Here is a 20,282-nt window from a genome sequence, read left to right as displayed (position 1 = left end):
GCTGATTGGGCAGGGTGCCAACTTTCTATACTATTCATAATATGGGATGTGGGCATCACTGGCTAGGTCAACATTTATTGTCCATCCTTAGTTGTCCTGGATATTGTCCAGGTCTTGCTGAATTTGGACATGAACTGCTTCATTATCTGAGTAGTGGCGGATGGCGCTGAACATTTTTCCATCATCTGAAAATATCCTCACTTCAGGGGCGAAATTCTCCATAATCGGCGCGATGTCCGCCGACTGGCGCCAAAAATGGCGCAAATCTGTCCGGCATCGCGCTGCCCCAAAGGTGCGGAATCCTCCGCATCTTGACCGGCCGAGCCCTAACCTTGAGGGGCTAGGCCCGCGCCGGACTGATTTCCACCCCGCCAGCTGGCGGGAAAGGCCTTTGGTGCCCCACCAGCTGGCACGGAAATGACAGTGCCGGGCGGCGCATGCGCGGGAGCATCAGCGGCCGCTCACGGCATCCCCGCGCATGCGCAGTGGAGGGAGTCTCTTCCGCCTCTGCCATGGTGGAGACCGTGGTGAAGGCGGAAGGAAAAGAGTGTCCCCACGGCACAGGCCCGCCCGTGGATCGGTGGGCCCCGATCGTGGGCCAGGCCACCGTGGGGGGCACCCCCCGGGGCAAGATTGCTCTGCGCCCCCCTCAGGACCCCGGAGCCCGCCCGCACCGCCTTGTCCCGCCGGTAAGAGAGGTGGTTTAATCCACGCCGGCGGGACAGGCATTCTAGCAGTGGGACTTCGGCCCATCCGGGCCGGAGAATCGCCGGGGGGGGGGGGGGGGCGGGGGGCGCCAACCGGCGCGGCGGGATTCCCGCCCCCGCCGAATATCCGATGCCAGAGAATTCGGCAGCCGGCAGGGGTGGGATTCATGCCAGCCCCCGGCGATTATCCGACCCGGCGGGGGGTCGGAGAATCTCGCCCCTGATCTTATAATAGAAGAAAGGTCATTGATGAAGCAGCTGAAGATGGTTGGGCCTAGGACACTGCAGTGATATGCATATGTATAGCAACGTATATAGTTGGATGTACGACCTCCGACCAGCAGGTGGGGACGGTTTTCCACTTGAGAGATCCAGCAGTTAGTTGTAAGTCGTACTGGAGGACAGTCGCAATAGAAGTAGCTCCAGGAGAATTCACTTATTCATTCCCGTTTGTATTATAGCTCGTTAGTTATCTTTCCACATGTTCACTTTGTTAATAAACTATCTTTCTAGTCAAGGAACTAGATGTTCTGTGTGCATCTCTACCACGGCCACAACACAGAACATAACATGGTAGCAGGCGTGTAGAACAATTGAAAATAACTACGGAGAAGACGGGACAAAACAGACCGAAGAAAGACAAAAGAAAATTCTTCCACCTACCTGGTAAACTATGGGCAACTGAAACTCAATGCACGGAAAGACTGTGAAGTTAGAGATGGAAGATTTGAAGGCACCCCACCAGTTTCAAGTCATCAGTTATGTAGACGAGAATTGGCGTGTTTTTAAGCAGCAATTCAAGCTTGATGTTGCAGCCCTTGGTCTGCAGGCACAGCCTGACGAGAGGTGTAACGCGTTGCTGCTCATGGTAACAGGTCCTCACGCCATCTAAGTTTACAATATCTTTGCATTCAACAGCGAAGCAGAAAGCAAAATCTTTGATGTAATAAAATACTTTGATCGACATTGCTCCCCGAAAAGAAATGAAACGTTTGAGCGGTATATCTTTCGCATGCGTACTCAAAAGACAGGCGAATCTTTCGATAGTTTTCTAACCGACTTGCGATTGAAGGCGCAGTTGTGCAATTTTGGTACGTTAAAGTCAGCAATGATCCAAGATCAGATAGTGTTCGGGATATCGAATGATAATGTACGTGAGACAATATTCAATAGAATACGCTAGCAAAATTTGTCGTGCAAGCGAGCTAGCCAATGTGGAAGAAGATGCCAGCGCCATAAGCTTAGTGATACATTCCAATAAGAAACGTTGCGGGCGACCATTTTAAACGGCCGATCGGATCTGCAATTTTGTGCCAGCAATGCGACAATCAACATGGGCCGCCACAATGTCCAGCATTTGGGAAGGTGTGTTCCAAGTGTGGCAGGTCAAATCACTTTGCGAGGCAATGTTTTTTATGTCCAGCAGTGAACCAAACAGGATCAGTCAACATGAAAAAAACTTGCACCAAGAACAGATGGATACATTTTTGTGCAGTTCTATAATAACAGATGAAGTATGTGCCATTATATCAGATGAGGATGAGCCACTAATTGAGACTAAAACACAAAGTGAAGATGTAATGCCTAACATTGAGGACATTGATCCAGCTAAGATACCGGAATGCAAGGGTTTGCAGATCACTCCTGAAGTCGTAAACTTGCTTGCAACTTTGAAAGCGTCTAAAAGTATGCCGACATTAGATGCCTCATCCGTTGATGAGCATGCAATACAGCATTCGAGCGCAAGCACCATGGATCAACCAAACCTCCTCTTCACCAGGTTGACACCTAAATTTTAGGTATGCTTGGTGTTGCTCCTGGCATGCCCTCCTACACTCTTCATTGAACCAGTTTTGATCTCCTGGCTTGGTGGTAGCAGTAGAGTGGAAGATATGCCACACTATGACATTATAGATTGTGTTTGAGTACGATTCTGCTGCTGCTAATGGCCCACAGCGCCTCATGGACCCCAGTGTTGCATTGCTGGATCTGTTCGAAGTCTATACCATTTAGAATGACATTGGAAGGTATCCTCAATGTGAAGACAAGACTTTGTCTCCACAAGGACTATGCAGTGGTCACTCCTGCCGATACTGCCATGGACAGATGCACCTGGGGCAGACAGATTGGTGAGGATGAGGTGAAATATGTTTTCCCTCTTGTTAGTTCCCTCACCTGCCGCAGTCCCTGTCCCTGTCCTTTAGGACACGCTAGTTAAGTCTGTGGTGGTACAACTGAGCCACTTGGTGATTGGCATTGAAGTCCCCCACCCAGAGTACATTCTGAACCCTTGCCACCTTCAGTGCTTCCTCCAAGTGGTGTTCAACGTGGAGGAGTACTGATTCATCAGGTGAGGGGGGACAGTACGTGGTAATCAACAGAAAGTTTCCTTGCCGATGTTTGACTTGGTGCTGTGAGACTTCATGGGGTCCAGGGTTGATGTTGAGAACTACCAGGGCAATCCCTCCCGACTACTTAATACTGTGCCGCCACCTCTGTTAGATCTGTCCTGCTGGTGAGACAGGCCATACCCAGGAATAGTGATGGTGATGTCTGGGATATTATTTGTAAGATATGATTCTATGAATATGACTATATCAAGATGTTGCTTGACGAGTTTGTGAGACAGCTCTCCCAAATTTTGGCACAATTCCCCCCCTCAATGTTAGTAAAGGGGACTTTGCAAGTTCGACTGGGCTGTGTTTGCCATAATCATATCCAGTATCAAGGTTGTTGCCAGTTGGTCCGTCTGGTTTCATTCCTTTGTGTTTTCTTTGCAGCAGTTGAATACAACTGAGTGGCTTGCTAGGCCATTTCAGAGGGCATTTAAGAGTCAGCCACATTGCTGTAGGGCAGACCAGGTAAGGATGGCTTGCCTAACATTTGCTTCTCTAAGGTTTGCTTCCCTAAAGGAAATTAGTGAACCACTTGGGTTTTTACAACAATTGACAATGGTTTCATGGTCGTCATTAGACTTTTAATTCCAGATATTTTATTGAGTTTGAATTTCACCATCTGTCGTGGTGGAATTCAAACCCGGGTCCCCTAAGAATTACACTATGTCCCTGGATTATTGAATAGTGACAATACCACGATGCCACTGCCTACCCAAGTTGATGCAAAAGATCCAATGGTACAGTCATTGCTGCCTCTCGATTCAAGGATGATGTTTATTCAGGGTCATGAGTCTTCATCTGACTGAATTACTGGATTCTCGACCTGCAAATCTTTGAGCACATGTAACAAGATGTCCCATTAGGTAACAGGATCCAGAATGCAGGATTTGCCTCCTTTTAGAGTAGAAAGTTCTCCTTGTGTTCCGGGCAACGTTCCCACTTTGATCAAGAAATAAGCCGATTTTCTGGTTGCCATGGCAGCATTTCAAAATGTCTTCATTGGCTGCAAAGCACCTGAGGAAGTCATGGGGACTGTGTAATTAAAATTTCATAACATTAAAGGATATATCCTTAGTCAATTGCATCCCATTAAAATCACATTCCCATGGTCCCAGCAGCTTGGAAATGAAAGGATGTGACTGTTTTCTGGCACCCATTAAGTTTCTCACAGAAATGCCCCAAAAAGATAGGTGCAATGATTTTCTTTTTCATAGGGAATCACTGTCATTATGTGGCACACAGCAAGATCTCAGGAGCAGGAAATGTTGGATGGATCATTCCGAGCCCATCTAGCTTTGGTAGTTATTGTGTTTGCTGCACATTCAAACCTGACGCTATTGTAAAGATAGTGGGTCCTCGAAATGTGGAGTCTCCTTCCCAAAAGACTGGGGATCAATTGGAGCTTCAAAGATTGAAGTTGGCTGATTTTTGTTAGGGCATCGAGTGAAATGGAGCTAAATAGAGTTGAAGTGCAGATCAGCCATGATCCAATTGAGAGGACGCGTTGAATGGCTGACTCCTGTTCTGATACAAGTAATTCAGTTCGGTGACAGGAAGAAGGATGAGCACCAAATTATGTAAAGTGTACCCTCATGACAAAACACAGACGAATATGCCAGTTGAAAAAATAAAACTTAAAGTAACATTTCATGCCTTAACCAATGCTGATCATATGGGAAGGTTGAAGCCATTGTTTGGATTTGGATTTGTTTATTGTCACGTGTACCAAAGTATAGTGAAAAGTATTTTTCTCCATGCAGCTCAAACAGATCATTTAGTACATGAATATAAAATAAAATACATAATAGGGCAGTACAAGGTACACAGTGCTTTTGATCCCAGCTCTAAACTCTGTTCCCTCGCTATCAAATCCATCCTTCCCCAATGATAACTGTTTGAGAGTGAGCCAGCTGTTTGCAACCTTGGTGTTGCATTTGATTCCGAGATGTGTTTCTGACCTCATGTTCGTGCCATCACAAAGACCGCCTATTTCCATCTCCATAGCATCACCTGACTCCACCCCTGGGTCAGTTCATCTGCTGCTGAAACATTCATCTATATGCCTTTGTTACCTCCAGATCCATCTATTCCAATACATTGCTGACTGGACTCCCACGTTCCACCCCCTGTGAACTTGAGGTCATCCAAATATCTGCTGCATGTATGTTAACTCGCAGCAAATCCCCTTCCCCATCACCCCTGTGGTTCGCTCACCTACGGGCTTGCCGTGAAGCAACATCTCTGTGGTCTGGGCCTTCTTTGTCTTTTTAATCTTCTCAGCCCCACAGCCCTTGAGCATCTGTGCTCTTTTAATGCTGGCCTCTTGCACATCCTCAATTTTAATATCTGTACCAATGGCAGCCATGCATTCTCTTGACTGACTTTCATCCCTGCACCTCTCTGCCTTGCTTTCCTCCTTTAAGGCACTCCTCAAAGCTTACTGCTTCGACCCAGCTTTGGGCCTTCTGACCAATGTCTGTTATACTTATAATAATTTATAATTATCTTTAGTGTCACAAGTAGGCTTACATCAACACTGCAATGAAATTACTGTGAAAATCCCCTAGTTGCCACATTCCGGCGTCTGTTTGGGTCACAGAGGGAGAATTCAGAATGTCCAAATTGCCTAATAGCACGTCTTTCGGGACTCGTGGGAGGAAACCGGAGCACCCAGAGGAAACCCACACAGACAAGGGGAGAATGTGCAGACTCCACACAGACCGTGACCCAAGCTGGGAATCGAACCTGGCAACTTGGTGCTGTGAAGCAACAGTGCTAACTACTGTGCTACCATGCTGCCCACATTAATTAATGTCCCTGAGAGGTGCCTTGGGACGGTTCATTACATATAAAGCCTTGTGTAAGTTGTTGTTGCTTAATTCCATTCCCAAAGAAACTAAAACAAAACTTTCAAAAACTTATTTCTATGCATCACCTCAAACTACGAACAATTCTGCTTTTTCGAACTGAAGAGATGAATGGGAGAAGGGGAGGGGGGATTGAAGTTCTTGCTTGACTTCTGAAATAATTGACACATTTTACAAAAAAAACTACTTGAAAACAAAATAATTAAATATCTCTGTGGCGGGGGTGGGGGTACTAATTAATTCCTCCGATTTGAAGAAATGAAAGATAGGATGAGTTTGGTATCTGGGTTGGGGAGGGGGTGCGGGACAGAGGGCGGTGCTGGAGTTGGGGGAAGGAGGCGGGGACTCAGCGGCTGGCGGAGGAGTGAGTGAACGCGGGTGAGGCGGTCTCGGAAAGTTACTCATTGCTCCTTTCCAATGTCGGCCAAGTTTGGAGTTGGAGCGTTCGGGGCCGGCGGCCGCGCTGCACAGTCCCCGCAACTTTAAGTTAAACGTTTTCGTGTGGGGTTTTTTTTCTGTGTGGGGGAAAAAAGACAAAAGAAGAAAAAAAAAAGTTTTCCTCCTTGTGTCCTGGCGGTTTCTATGAGGAGTTGTTGGTTGACAGGAGGGAGACCTGCCGAGAGATGGGAGCCAGCCGCTTGTGGAGGAATCTGTGGGGCGTCCTGGGGGTAGTTGCTGTGTGTGGAGGTAGGTGAGGGGAGGGGAGGGAGATGTTGAGCGGGCGACCACCCACCCTGGGCTCCTTGGAGTCGGGCTCTCTTTCCCCGCCTTCCCTCAACTTCTGACAAACTTTCATCGCGGTAAAAGTCACCGAGAAATCAGGGAGGATTTTTTTTTTTAAAAACAAAAATCACTTCCACTGCCATGTAAGACCGATTGCCATCGCAACCTTTCCTAACCTGTGTGCTTAAAACGTTTTTTGAGGTGGTGGTGGGAACTTAAAGAAAATTTAAAAAAAATCTCTGAATGCCCGCAATAGTCGCGGGCAAATGATCTGGAAAGTTCAGTAAACTTTTGATGATCATTCAGCGCGCTTCTGGACTCCAAGCTGAAGGAACCTTGCCACAAACTCATTCCCCATTGTTAATATTTCCCTCCATCCAGTCATCAGACTGCTGGAGGAGTTGATTAAAAGTTTTCTCACTCTCTCTCTTTCCACTCGAGTGGCAGATTCTTAACATCCAAAATGAACTCCGCCACCCATTTTCCCCATCTTAAAAACTGCGACAGACCAGGGACTGAAAAAAAAGTTTCGGTTTAAGGGGAGAACTAATTGTGAGAAGGGACCTGGTGCCCATCCCACACTCGACCAGTATGCGATGCCCCCCCCCCCCCCCCAATCCCCATATCATCCATATATTAACTTTTGCCCAATAGCATATAACCTTGGTTAAAGTTCTGGCAAAACTTTTTGCGTTATTCGCGCGATGGAAGAATTCAAAAGCGATCCTTAAACAAAAAAACTTTGGCAGCGGTTCCACATCTGGATTGGGACTGCGCCTGGCTTGTTTTCATTTCTCTCTGCATTGACAACTGTGCTTCTTCCCCCCCCCCCCCCCCCCAAGAAGCCTTCTGTTTTTAAAAAAAATGTAATAACCATCAAAATTTGTTGGTGCCAGGAAGGGAACTGAAAGATCGCCCGGTCCGGGTGACAATGTGGAAATGTTATTAGTCAAAAGACTGATGATTCATGTTTCAGAGAACTGGTGTGTTGAAAGGTTTTACTGTGTGAGAAGAAACGGGCTTGTTCCGGGGGGGGGGGGGGGGGGTGGCGGGGGCTGCATGGCATCAGTTTCTGTCACGATCCAGCCTGCGAGGAAGCTCCATTCATTAATAGTTGTGAGCGATGTTGACTTTTGTGGCTTTTTAAGAAGAGGTGGTGGACGCCTTGTGCCCAGTTGTGTTGCGATGGCATTGTTTAGTGTTCAGTGGAGGTGAACGTTTTGTTCGGTTCCACCTGTGCATTGTTTTTCTTGCATTGAGGCAGCAACATCTGTTTTTTTCCAGTAGTTTCTGTTTGGAGTCCATGGTTTTTGCTGCATAGGTTTGAACAGTGCATGTTTGATGTATTGGGTCACGGGTCTGAAATGCTATTTGACTCCACACCGAGAGACACAGACACGCACATGCCCCACATGCTGAAACACTGATTTCACTTTTGTCAAAACGTGAGTGCTTTGATGCTGTCGAATGGGTTGGGCTACATAAAATGCTTTACAAAAAAAAACCCTGCAAAAACTGAAATGAGCATTTGTGGAAACTCCCTGTGCTGCCAGTAAATGCACCATTCACTGAAATAAGAAAGCCACACTTGTGTTTGTGCAGCATCCTATCACGTCATTGGAGCACTTGATGTAATGATTTACTTTAGTGACTGTTGTGGAAATGAACACTTAGGTGTTATCCATGTTTCCAAATTGTGTTGAGTTGCTTGGCCTAAATCAGGATCATCGGGCTACTGTGAAGAAAGGAAACCCTTTAGTGAGGGTTGGGATTTGAATATTCGCTACTGTTTGGTCCAGCATGGCAGTAATTCCAAACACAATCCTCAACAAGGGACAGCAAGTCATAGACCATGCTGAGTTAGGTGGGGTGTTTAATTCCATTAGATGGTCAACAACAATAAAAAGATATATTGTAGACCATCCTTTATTTTCCAGCCAAGTTGACCGATTTATTTCACCTGCTTTTTCAAAGTGAGAAAATGTACTGAAGTGTCTGTAATGTAAGAAAGGTGTTAATGGTTTGCCATTTTAATTAAGCATTATCCTTCCTTTTAATATCCTTACCTCCCTGTAACTTGCTAAATTTGTCTATTTTTGTTACTTCATCATTGTTACGTTTGCCTATTTTTACCGTTTTTTTAATGCAAGTTACTTTGCAATTAATCTGTTAGCCTGAGAAGGTGTATCATGAATAAAGTCCAGTTATAACATTTGTAGGTGAGTGAAGGGCAACATACAGGAAGTAGTCCATCAATTAGCCTCTTCAGCGATGCTTGCTTTGTAATTGTAGGAATGTGTGTGAAAAGGAGGATCAGGTTTGACACTCCTGCAGTTTGTCTATTTCTGCAATGGTTTGGACATGTTCTGTGTTTGGTTCACGCTGAATGCATTCTCGGTACAGGTTGGCGATTGCATTTCACATAAGTGTGGCCAAACACTATGGAATCATCATTACAGTTAGTAAGCTGTGCTCTTGAGCAGTGTGTAAGCCAGACATGTAACCATTGCAACAAGCAAGTTAGATACTAAAAAGATCCTACTCTCTGTAGGATGATCTGTTTCTTCAAAAGCAAATGGGAAAAGGCTTAAGAGTTGCAGACTATCCCCTCAGTTTTTTTTTTTGCTTTAATATGTCTCTTCAGATAGCTTATTACTTCAGCAAGCTTGCAGGCTTTGAGTTGTGGTGTTTTGCCATACTTGCAGATAATGTATGTTTGTTAATTATTTTAGGATACACTGGTGAAGGGATTTGTTTAATAAAGTACTTGGAGCACCCATCAATAGCAGACAGCTGGGGCACTGGGGTTGTTAGGAGAGCCATGAGACTGAGCAGCACGGTAGCATTGTGGATCGCACAATTGCTTCACAGCTCCAGGGTCCCAGGTTCGATTCCGGCTTGGGTCACTGTCTGTGCGGAGTCTGCACATCCTCCCCGTGTGTGCGTGGGTTTCCTCCGGGTGCTCCGGTTTCCTCCCACAGTCCAAAGATGTGCAGGTTAGGTGGATTGGCCATGATAAATTGCCCTTCGTGTTGGGTGGGGTTGTGGGGATGGGGTGGAGGTGTTGACCTTGGGTAGGGTGCTCTTTCCAAGAGCTGGTGCAGACTAGATGGGCCGAATGGCCTCCTGCACTGTAAATTCTATGATAATAACATTGTGATCATAGATATTTATTTTAAGCATAACGATCTCAACGCTGACCACTCAGTATCACCATTTGTCATGTGCATATAACATTTATCAGCACTATTGTTTTTGGTCCTATATCCAGCCCCCTACATAAATTATCACATTTCCTTCAATACTGGTGTCTCATAATAATTATTTAATTGGCTCAGTGCATTTAGTGGGCCAGAACAGGAAATTCTCAAACCAACAAACCCAACACATATATAAGGCAAGTTTGTACATCATGTGCTGCACAACCTCCGACAGTTCAGAAGTAGGCCATTTGTCCATCGGGTCTGCACCAATCCTTTGAAAGAGCACCCTACCTAGACCCACTCTCCATCCACTCAACCCCACCTAACCTTTGGACACGAAGGGAAAATTTAGCATGGCCAATCCACCTAACCAGCTCACCTTTGGACTGTGGGAGGAAACTGGAGCACCCGGAGGAAACCCACACGGGCACTAGGAGAATATGCAAAATTCACAATCACCCAAGGCTGGAATTGAATCCGGGTCCCATGCCGCCCATGGACATATTTCTCAGGATTCATTTAGGGAAGGTGCGGTTGGTGATTAGTGCCTTGAAAAATTGGTGGGAATACATCAAGAGGCAGAAAAATTTGATGGAATAGGCAAGTATTGGACCAGGGCTCATGTTGTCTACCTTGGTAAACACCAGAAAGTAGCCTCACAGAGTATTTCCATGACACATTTTTTCTCTCACCCTGTTGCAATCTCCAGAACTGAAAGATGCCAGTTACACAGGGACATGGGAATTGCTGTACAAAAAGATCAAGGTTCTTCTATTCCCACCTTCTGCCATGTAGTTGCACTATCCAGCGATAATGCTTGTAGGATAATCATAAATGTTTATCAATTGGCTGATAACAGGACCAGACATGATATGAGGAAAACCCCAGTGGTGGGAACCACAAATCCATTCACTGTTTGCCTCTCCAATCATGTCTCATTATTCATACAGTGCATTCTGAAATGTTACTTTCTGGAAGAAAGCTATGTAATTTGTATTTGAATGCATCAATACAAACTGATCTCACCAATCAGTGAATTACAGGAAGGAAATTTGTAGTGATTCCTTTGAAGTGGAAACCACCATTATATACAAACATATGTAGCACATTATCCTAAAGTTAATTTTTACAATTCATATTGGTGGAATAAACTTCCTCAGTGGTTGAGATGATGTTTGTAATTTGGTTAAAGAAGCACATTTCCAGGCATAGATTTGGGAAGGAGGGTTATTGTCGGTGCCAGTTCTCATCACTGTTCTTTCCCAATTCTTCGATTGGGGGATGCAATGATCTGTCCTGTCTATTTGTCAAAATAATACTGACTACCAAACTGAATAAGAGGATAAACTGCCCTTCAGAAACTTTTTTTTTCATCTTGGTGAGCTGGTTTTTGCTTTTAGGTGTGGGATATGGATCATGGGTCATTAGTACTTTGCTCTCCTTCAGGCCTACCATTGGTTTCTCTCACTAAGCGATGCTCTTGTGAAAGTGGCAGCAGAAAGTCCCAAGCCAGAACTAATTAATTTGAAATGGACCCTAGCTTGAAGTCTGGCCCATTGGGAAGTGATTGGTGTCGATCTGTTTCAACTTGGGAAATAATTTCCCGATAGAGATATAATGGGCTGAAACTTGAATGTGCTTTCTGAACAGGCAAAATCTTCACCAAACCTTGCTGTCGAATGTTGTGCAGAATATTCGACAATCGGTGAGAGGGGCAGGAATATAGGAAAGAGCCAAGTGGCATGAGTGAGGGGCAAGAGAATTGTGAGAACTAGTGATTGGTGCTAAGTCAAGAATTGACTATAATACCAATCCCAAAATGGCAGCATTACAAAGCGCAACGTTTGACCACCAAAAATATTTCAGCCGTTCCCAAATGACTCAGCTGGTAAATTAAGCATGTGGTGTAGTATTGAGCTATTCAGACCAGGAAGAGTCCCAATTTAATTTTAATCATCTACATTCAGTAAATTGATCTCAGCTGGGACAACAATGAGTATGCTGCAATAAGACTCAATGCCCTTGGGGTAGGGAGGTACAGTGTTCCCTCTCGTAATCAAGTGTCTTTCTAAACAAACGTATGTTTGTTGAATGGTGTTGTTTTCTCCCTTGGAGTTTGCTCTCCAGAGTTGGCAACTTTTAGATTGTCAGGAAGAGGGAAAGAGTTGGTCCATATCGGGGAAGAGAGGAAAGATTCAGGGGAAACCATTCTGCAATTAACAAGAACTCCAGTTCGGTATGGGTTTCTGAACCCAGGCATGTTGGAAATAATTTCAGTAAGTAATTCTAGTGGATATAATAGACCCGAGCAAGAAATGTGCACTTTTGAACACACTTTGTATGGATTCTGAAGTTGCTCCATTGATTTCACAAAGAGTTGATCCTGTAGCTCAGCTATGTCGTCCAGTAAGTTTTAATCTTTGGTCTTCATTTACTGAATTGGCATCAGCCATGGAAATATCGTTTCAACAACTTTTTTGAGTTGCTTGAATGAAGGGAAGGTCGGCCAGGGTTCCCACAGCTGATCACAATCCAATGGTCCAAGCTGGAAAGAGTGCAAATTTATTTGGGTGAGAACAGGATCAAGTTTGGTTGTGATTTCCTCTAAGGTTAAATCAATTGCCAGCACTCATGGCTGAAGCTCAGTTATGAATAATGACTCCTTTTATTGAGGTAGCTGTGGTTGACCAACCCTTGTTGTTAAACCGACACTTGGGATTCGGGGCCTTCAGAAGGAGAGAAAATTGGTAAAGCAAGAATTCTGTGAGCACATGATGGAGTTAAAAATGTTTTCACCCTAATTGTGTATATTGACTGAAGACTTTCTGATGTGATTTCAACGCCACACTCCTGGTGTGAACAGAAGGGTTCAAGGTTATAACTACTTTTCTGTAAGTTTGAACACTGATTGATGCTTTAGAATCAGCAGCTCCTCCAAGTGTCTTCGTATATTTTAGAGTATTGTCTACAGGTGTGTGATCTTGATTGGGATACAGTGACACCAAGTGGCAGGTTTGCTGCAGCATCATCCTCCAGAGCAGTTGTGAACAGACGTTTATCTCCAAGCAGCTCCCCTGCTCACTCTGGGTGATGGCATATGTTGATGTGGTTGTGAGTGGCTCAAGAAGCTTCCAGGCTCAGCCCCAGGTCTGAGGAGTTGGTGGCTAATTTAAGGGAGGGACAGTGCTCTGGGAATGACTGATGTATTGATAATCCAAGGTTTCTTTTGAGTAGGATCACTATAAAACCAGACCCTCCCACTGTTGATGGTCTGTTTGAACATAACTGTGTTGCCCTCTGGAGAATTGATGGAAGAGAAGGTGTTCACATGTTGCTGGGGGATGGAGGGTGTAGTGTTCTGCAGACTGGCCAAAGTGAATGATGAGCTACAGAACATGTAGTTCAAAATAATTTATTGTAGAACAACTGCATGATAAACAACTAACACTAAACAACTATTGTGGAACTACTGCAAATACGTCTATCCCCCAGCACGACCAACTCCCAGATCACAGGGTCACGTGATGGATTTATAATGCCACCTAGTGGTCGGAGGTCATGCACAACATTCTATTTCTGACTTGCCATATGCATATCATCACATCCCCTTTTCTTTGTAAAAGAAAATTATTCACAAGCATTAAATTACTTTTTACATTTTATCATGATGCATAACTATACACATATACAGATATCTTTTTTACTTTACAGTTGATTACAAGTTCAGTCTTTCTGGCTTGCGTCTTATTCTTGTGGATCTTCTCCGTGTCTGCTGAACTGGCATAGGTTCTTCATCTTTTTTTAACATTTGTTAATTGCGTTTGATGTTCTTCATGTGTCGCCGTGACATCCTCTTGTGTTGGTTCTGTATGTTCTTCAGATGTTTTAGGACTACTTCTAGTGGTTGCATCACAAACGGTTGCCGTACTTTGAGCAAAGCTCTTCTCTTCCTTCTCAAGACCGCACCTTCATCCATAATAATGAGATATGAGTTTGGACCTGCTTGTTGCAATACCTTTGCCTGTTTAGACCATCCATTGCTTTTGGAGTCTTCTACTCTCACCGTATCCACTGGCTGCAGAGGCTGAAGTCTTTTGGCAGACTGATTATAGAACCTCTTCTGCCTCCTTTTCTCGGAGGTCAATTGTCTTGTTAACGAGTGGTTCACGGGCTGATGAGGAAAACGAGGTAGAGTTGTTTGTAGTTGCCTGGTCATCAACATTTGAGCAGGCGAGAGGCCATTGACTAGCGTTGCCGAACGGTAGCTGAAGAGCGTAAGATATGTATCCTCACGACTGTCGAGCGCTTTCTTAAGGAACTGTTTGACAATATACACTCCTTTTTCAGCCTTGCCACACGACTGAGGGTACTGTGGGCTGGAAGTAACATGTTGCAAATCATGGTGCCGCGCAAACTCCGACCATTCATAGCAGTCAAAACGAGGACCATTTTCGCTCATGACCACATCCGGAATGCCATGTCGCGCAAACATTTCTTTGACTTTCTTAATGACACATCTTGCCGTTGAATTCGATAACTGCGCTATCTCTGGGTAGTTCGAGAAATGCTCTATGACCAGAAGGTACTCCTTTGAATTTAAATGGAAAAGGTCCATGCCAACCTTCTGCCACGGAGAAGTGACTGTCTCGCCTACCTGCACAGGTTCCTTGCTCTGCTTGCGCTGAAATCTTTGGCATGTTTCATAGTTCTCCACCATTCACCCAATGTCCCGATTGATCCCAGGCCAATAGACTGTCTCCATGGCTCTCCTCTTGCACTTTTCCATCCCCAAATGCCCTTCATACAACTTGACGAGGATCATTGACCGTAATTCCTTTTGAATGAGAATTCCACTGATTCAGCAACGGAGATCCATTAACATCACTTTGTTCTGCTCGAATATTATAAAAACTCGAACATGAGCCTTTGGGCCATCGTTAATGGATGTACTTAATCACTTTCTGCAACATTGGGTCCTTCTTAGTTTCTTCTCGAATGCGATTTGACTTGTTGTCAGACACTCTATCACCCTGTTTACGTGCTCGTCCTCATCCAGCTGGAGTGTTGCCTCTGTGCTGGTAGCTTTGGAAAGCGTGTCAGCCACGATAAGATGTTTAACTGGTGTGTACACCATCTCAATCTTATCACTACAACTTCATAAACATTTGTTGCAGTCTCAGCGACATCCCACTAAGGTTTTTTTAATGATGGTGGCCTGTGTTCCGTCTCCACAATAAAGGTTGGAAGCCCATACACAATCATGGGACTTCATTAACCCATTAATGAGCCCAAGACACTCTTTTTCAATTTGTGTGTATCGCCTTTCAGTGTCGGACATCGCCCCGGACACGTGCCACTGGCAGCCAGTCTCCTTCCAGATTCTGCTGCAGCAGGCCTGCCCCTAAACTATCCGGTGATGCATCGGTTGAGATTTCCTGTTCTTGATTGGGTCAAAGAACGTGAGCACTGGTGCTGTGGTAAGCGAAACCTGCAGTGCCTGCCATTCTTGTTCGTGCTTGCTGGGCCACTGGAATGCTGCATCCTACTTTATTGTCTCCCTCAGGTGTGCTGTTTTGGCTGCCAAGTTGGGATGAACTTGCCCACAAAATTAATCATGCCTAGCATTCTTAAAATGCCTTTTTTATCCGTAGGACATGGCATCTGCAGAATTGCCCTTATCTTGTCTTGATCGGGCTGAACACCTTGTGCGAACGGCTTGTCTCCCAGGAAGATGATACTCTGCACCCTGACTTGACAATTCGCCCTGTTTAACTTTAGATTTGTTTTTTTAATACTCGCTAGGACCCTGAGCAGACGCTTATCATGTTCTTCCCGAGTCGACGCCCAAATAATAGTATCATCCACGTACACACGAATCACCGGGATTCCTTCAACTATATGCTCCATGGCTCGATGAAATATCTCTGAAGCTGAGATGATACCAAATGGCATTCGTAAAAAAACAATATCTACCGAAAGGTGTGTTGAATGTGCATATTTTTGTACTTTCTATATCTAGCTTCAATTGCCAAAAGCCTTGTGATGCGTCCAATTTGCTGAAACAGGTTGCTCCTGCCATTTCACATGTTATCTCCTCCCTTTTTGGTCTAGGGGAGTGTTCCCTTTTAATATTGAGATTCACATCCTGTGGATTCATGCAGATTCTTCAAGTCCCTATTAAGTTTCTTTACACAGACCATGGAATTAACCCTGTCTGTAGGGGGGCTTCAATAAGTTTGATAACATGCAAGGCAGTCATTCTCTCTAACACTGACTTTAGTTTATCTCTTAATGGTGCCGGCACGTATCTCGGCGCATGAATCACAGGATTCGCATCTTCATTCCACTGAATCTTGTACGTGCATGGTAACGTACCAAAACCTTGGAAGATTTTGGGGAATCATTCAATATGGAGTCTCGTGAGGGATGAGAACCTGTTGCAGCACTGTCTGCACTATAAACTCATCGGACTAGCTGTAGCTCCACACACTCCTCCACTCCAATTAAGGACTCGCGGTTCGCCGCCATCACAGAAAATTTCAACTTGTACCTTTTTTGGTTTTGATTTCAACATCAAGCTCACATGCTCCTAACGACAAGATTTTGTGACCGTTATAATCTCTTAATAATACCGTTCTGGTAACTATTTTTGGCTGAATTCGCAGCTTTTTTACGTGAGACAGGTTGATGAGGTTGGCCCTAGCACCAGTGTCGAGCTTGACTGTTATCACTATGCCATTTATCTTTTAATGGCACCATCCATTTATCTTTATGATTATTTGCCTTCAATTAACTATTGCTGCAAATTGGTACAAAAACATTTCTATTCAAATAACTTGAGTCTTCCTGTCTTCGCTGGAGATGACGTCTACAAAGAATGTGGTCTCTCGGCACACCTCAATCAAAGTGCTTATACTCTTTGTTGATTCAGATTGTTTCCCTCTATAACATTGGGCCGCAAAATTATTCCAGCCATTATGGATGGCACACACTTTCCATAAGCAGGGTATTGCCGTGGCATATGCCATTTTCCATATCGCAGACTACAGGGAATTAGGGCAGCTGCTCAAAATGCACTGGGTGCACGTTTCTTATTCGGTGTCACCACACTAACAGCGTCTGCAACCTCTTCTGTCTTCGTGCCGAAACTACGGAGATTCAACATGTTGAGCTGCTTTGTAGCCAGCTCACTAGCATGCCATATTTGAATGGCACTTTCAAGTTGCAGGTCTGTTTCCTGTAGAAGCCACTTGCGCACTTTCTTATTGGAGATTCCAAAAACTGTCTGGTCTCGTATCATTGACTGGAGTGTGCTGACATTGCACGACTGCGCCTTCAATCGCAAGTCAGTGAGGAAGCCATCGAATGCCTCTCCCGTGTTCTGGTTGCACATATGGAATATATAACGCTCCAAAACGTTTCATTTTGTTTAAGGGAGCAATGCTGATCGAATTGTTTAAACACTTCTTCGAAGCTTTTGCTGTCAGCCTCGTTTTCAAATGCAAAAGATCTCAATTGCTTGTGGACCTGCTACAGTGAGCAGCAACGTGATATGCCTTGTCAGGCTGTGCCTGCAGACTAAGGGCTGCAACATAAAGTTTAAACTGTTGCTTAAACACCCTCCAATTTTTGTCTACGTTACCAGTAAACCAAAGCTGTTGAGGTGCCTTGATACCTTCCATCCAAGGCTTCGAAGTTTTACCACGCATTGAGCACCAGATGCCTGTAGCTTGCAAGGTTAGTGGCAAAAATTTGTATCCTTTCTAATGCTGTAGAGTCATCTATAGTGGTTTGGATTTTTTCGTACAGAATCTTCAAGTTCTTTTTAAATCATCAATCCTGGTACCATGCCATGTTCTGTAGACTGGCAGAAGTGAATGATGAACTACAGAACATGTAGTTCAAAATAATTTATTTCAGAACAACAGCGTGATAAGATAACTCTGATAAATTAACTAATAAACTACTAACACTAAACGGCCACTGTGGAACTACTGCAAATACATTTATCTCCCAGCACCACCTACTCCTAACTCTCAGACTACAGGGTCACGTGATGGGTTTACAAATGCCACCTAGTGGTCGGAGGTTGTGCAGAGCATTATGTACAAACTTGCCTTAGGCATATCATAGAGGGTGATAGGTGTTGGGATTGTTGGTTTGAGAATTTCCTGTTCTGGCCCACTAAATGCACTGAGCCAATTAAATAATTATTATGAGAGACCAGTATTGAAGGAAATGTGATAATTTATGTAGGGGGCTGGATATAGGACCAAAAACAATAGTGCTGATAAATGTTATATGCACATGACAAATGGTGATACTGAGAGGTCAGTGTTGGGATCGTTGTGCTTAAAATAAATATCTATGATCACAATGTGATTATCATAGAATTTACAGTGCAGAAGGAGGCCATTCGGCCCATCTAGTCTGCACCAGCTCTTGGAAAGAGCACCCTACCCAAGGCCAACACCTCCACCCCATCCCCACAACCCCACCCAACACGAAGGGCAATTTATCATGGCCAATCCACCTAACCTGCACATCTTTGGACTGTGGGAGGAAACCAGAGCACCCGGAGGAAACCCACGCACACACTGGTAGGATGTGCAGACTCCTCACAGGCAGTGACCCAAGCCGGAATCGAACCTGGGACCCTGGAGCTGTGAAGCAATTGTGCTATCCACAATGCTACCGTGCTGCCCTTTACAGGGCCATGACTGAAATTTGCCAAGAACAAAATAGGAAATGTGATTGAAAGTGGATCAAATTGACTTGACACAGGAATACATTGGACGTTTAGACATTCTAAAATCGGCGGCTTGGTGGTGCAATGGTTAGCACTGCTGCCTCACAGCGCTGAGGACTCTGATTCGATCCTGGCCATGTGGATTTTACACATTTCTCCCGATATCTGCGTGGGTCTCACCCCCACAACCCAAAGATGTGCAGGGTAGGTGGATTAGCGACGCTAAATTGCCCCTTAATTGAGAAAAAAGAATTTGGTACTCTAAATTCGTTTTTAAAAAATAACTAACGTGGAAATGTGATTGTGATATATTTTGGGATGAATACAAGATGGATAATGTATATGAACTATTAAACTTAAGGAGCAGAAAATTCCAAGTTTCATGGAGTTCAAAAGCAAAGTGATGCGAAATCTATTCAGATCCTTGGTCAAACCACAGTTAGAAAATTGTGGGTTTTTTATGTGAACCCTATTTCAGAAAGCACATGAAGGCCATGGAGATGGCGCAGAAGCGATTCACTGGAAGGTTTTGTGTATAATTAGAAACTCCCCTCTTCAGTAGAACAAAGGCAGTTAGAAACTCTGACTAATGCATTCAAATGTCTGCAGGGTTTTGATGAGGTCAATTGGAAAACGTTATTTCTGTTGGCCAATGAAACAGAAACTGAAGGAAATGAATTTGAGATGACCAAAAGAATGAGGGGAAGAGTTCACGCTCTTAATGCATTGATGGAAGGAGCATTTCATAACAGTTTGTAAAAGGGAAGTTGATAGATACTTGTAAAATGTAGTGCGTAGATGAATAGCACAGAAGCAGGCAATTAGGCCCAACTGGTTTATGCTCCACACGAGCCTCTCTCTCACCTTTATGTCCATTTTATTGACATGCCCTCTCCCTAGTGCTTCTGTAGCTTACCCTTCAATGCATCCATGCTATTTACCTCAACCACTCCATGGTAATAGAGTGCCACATTCTAACTACACTCTGGGTACATAATGCTAAATACTATATTTATAAAGAAAGAATATTAGAAATGTTTTAAAAGCACACAAGGGAATGGGATTTAGTGGGTAGTTCCTTCAGATCCTTCAGCACAGTCCTAGTTCTGCCAATGTGTGGCTAATGCACACTGACCGTTCAAAACTGTTGCCTATCAATTCCCAGGCCTAAGCATTGTAGGAATGTAATGATTTGTGATCTCCTATTTAGGTGGGCAGTCGTTATCCAGATTTGCCTCCAAAAGATCCACAGGGAGCAGAATGTGGATATTGTTTTTGTATTGCTGGTATTTGATATGGAATGCGTGGTACTTGACTACTTTGCTTAGTGGAGGAGCTCACTAAAAGATCAACCTAAATATTGCAATGCAAATACTTGGTGGCACGGTAGCACAATGGTTAGCACTGTTGCTTCACAGCTCCAGGGTCCCAGGTTCAATTCCCACCTTGGGTCACTGTGCAGCGTCTGGGTGCTCCGGTTTCCTCCCACAAGTCCCGAAAGATGTGCTTGTTGGGTGAATTGGACATTCTGAATTCTCCCTTGGTGTACCCGAACAGGCGCTGGGATGTGGCGACTAGGGGATGTTCACATAACTTCATTGCAGTGTTAATGTAAGCCTACTATGACGATGATAAAG

The 20,282-nt window shown here is 44.5% G+C and overlaps 1 protein-coding gene across 1 annotated transcript in view; it reads left to right on the top strand.

Annotated features, from left to right (window-relative positions):
- Positions 1-6,352: 6,352 nt before the first annotated feature.
- Positions 6,353-20,282, top strand: part of LOC140426642 (uncharacterized) — a 194,610-nt gene continuing 180,680 nt past the window's right edge. Inside the window, exon 1 of the mRNA XM_072511705.1 lies at positions 6,353-6,657. Within this exon, the coding sequence (XP_072367806.1) occupies positions 6,594-6,657 (64 nt within the window). The 5' untranslated portion in view covers positions 6,353-6,593. The remainder of the gene's footprint in view (positions 6,658-20,282) is intronic.

The sequence above is a fragment of the Scyliorhinus torazame genome, chromosome 7 (genome assembly GCF_047496885.1).
Source record: "Scyliorhinus torazame isolate Kashiwa2021f chromosome 7, sScyTor2.1, whole genome shotgun sequence".
Classification (NCBI taxonomy): domain Eukaryota; kingdom Metazoa; phylum Chordata; class Chondrichthyes; order Carcharhiniformes; family Scyliorhinidae; genus Scyliorhinus; species Scyliorhinus torazame.
Note: the sequence above shows the minus strand (reverse complement) of the source record. Positions and strands in the feature narration are given on the sequence as shown.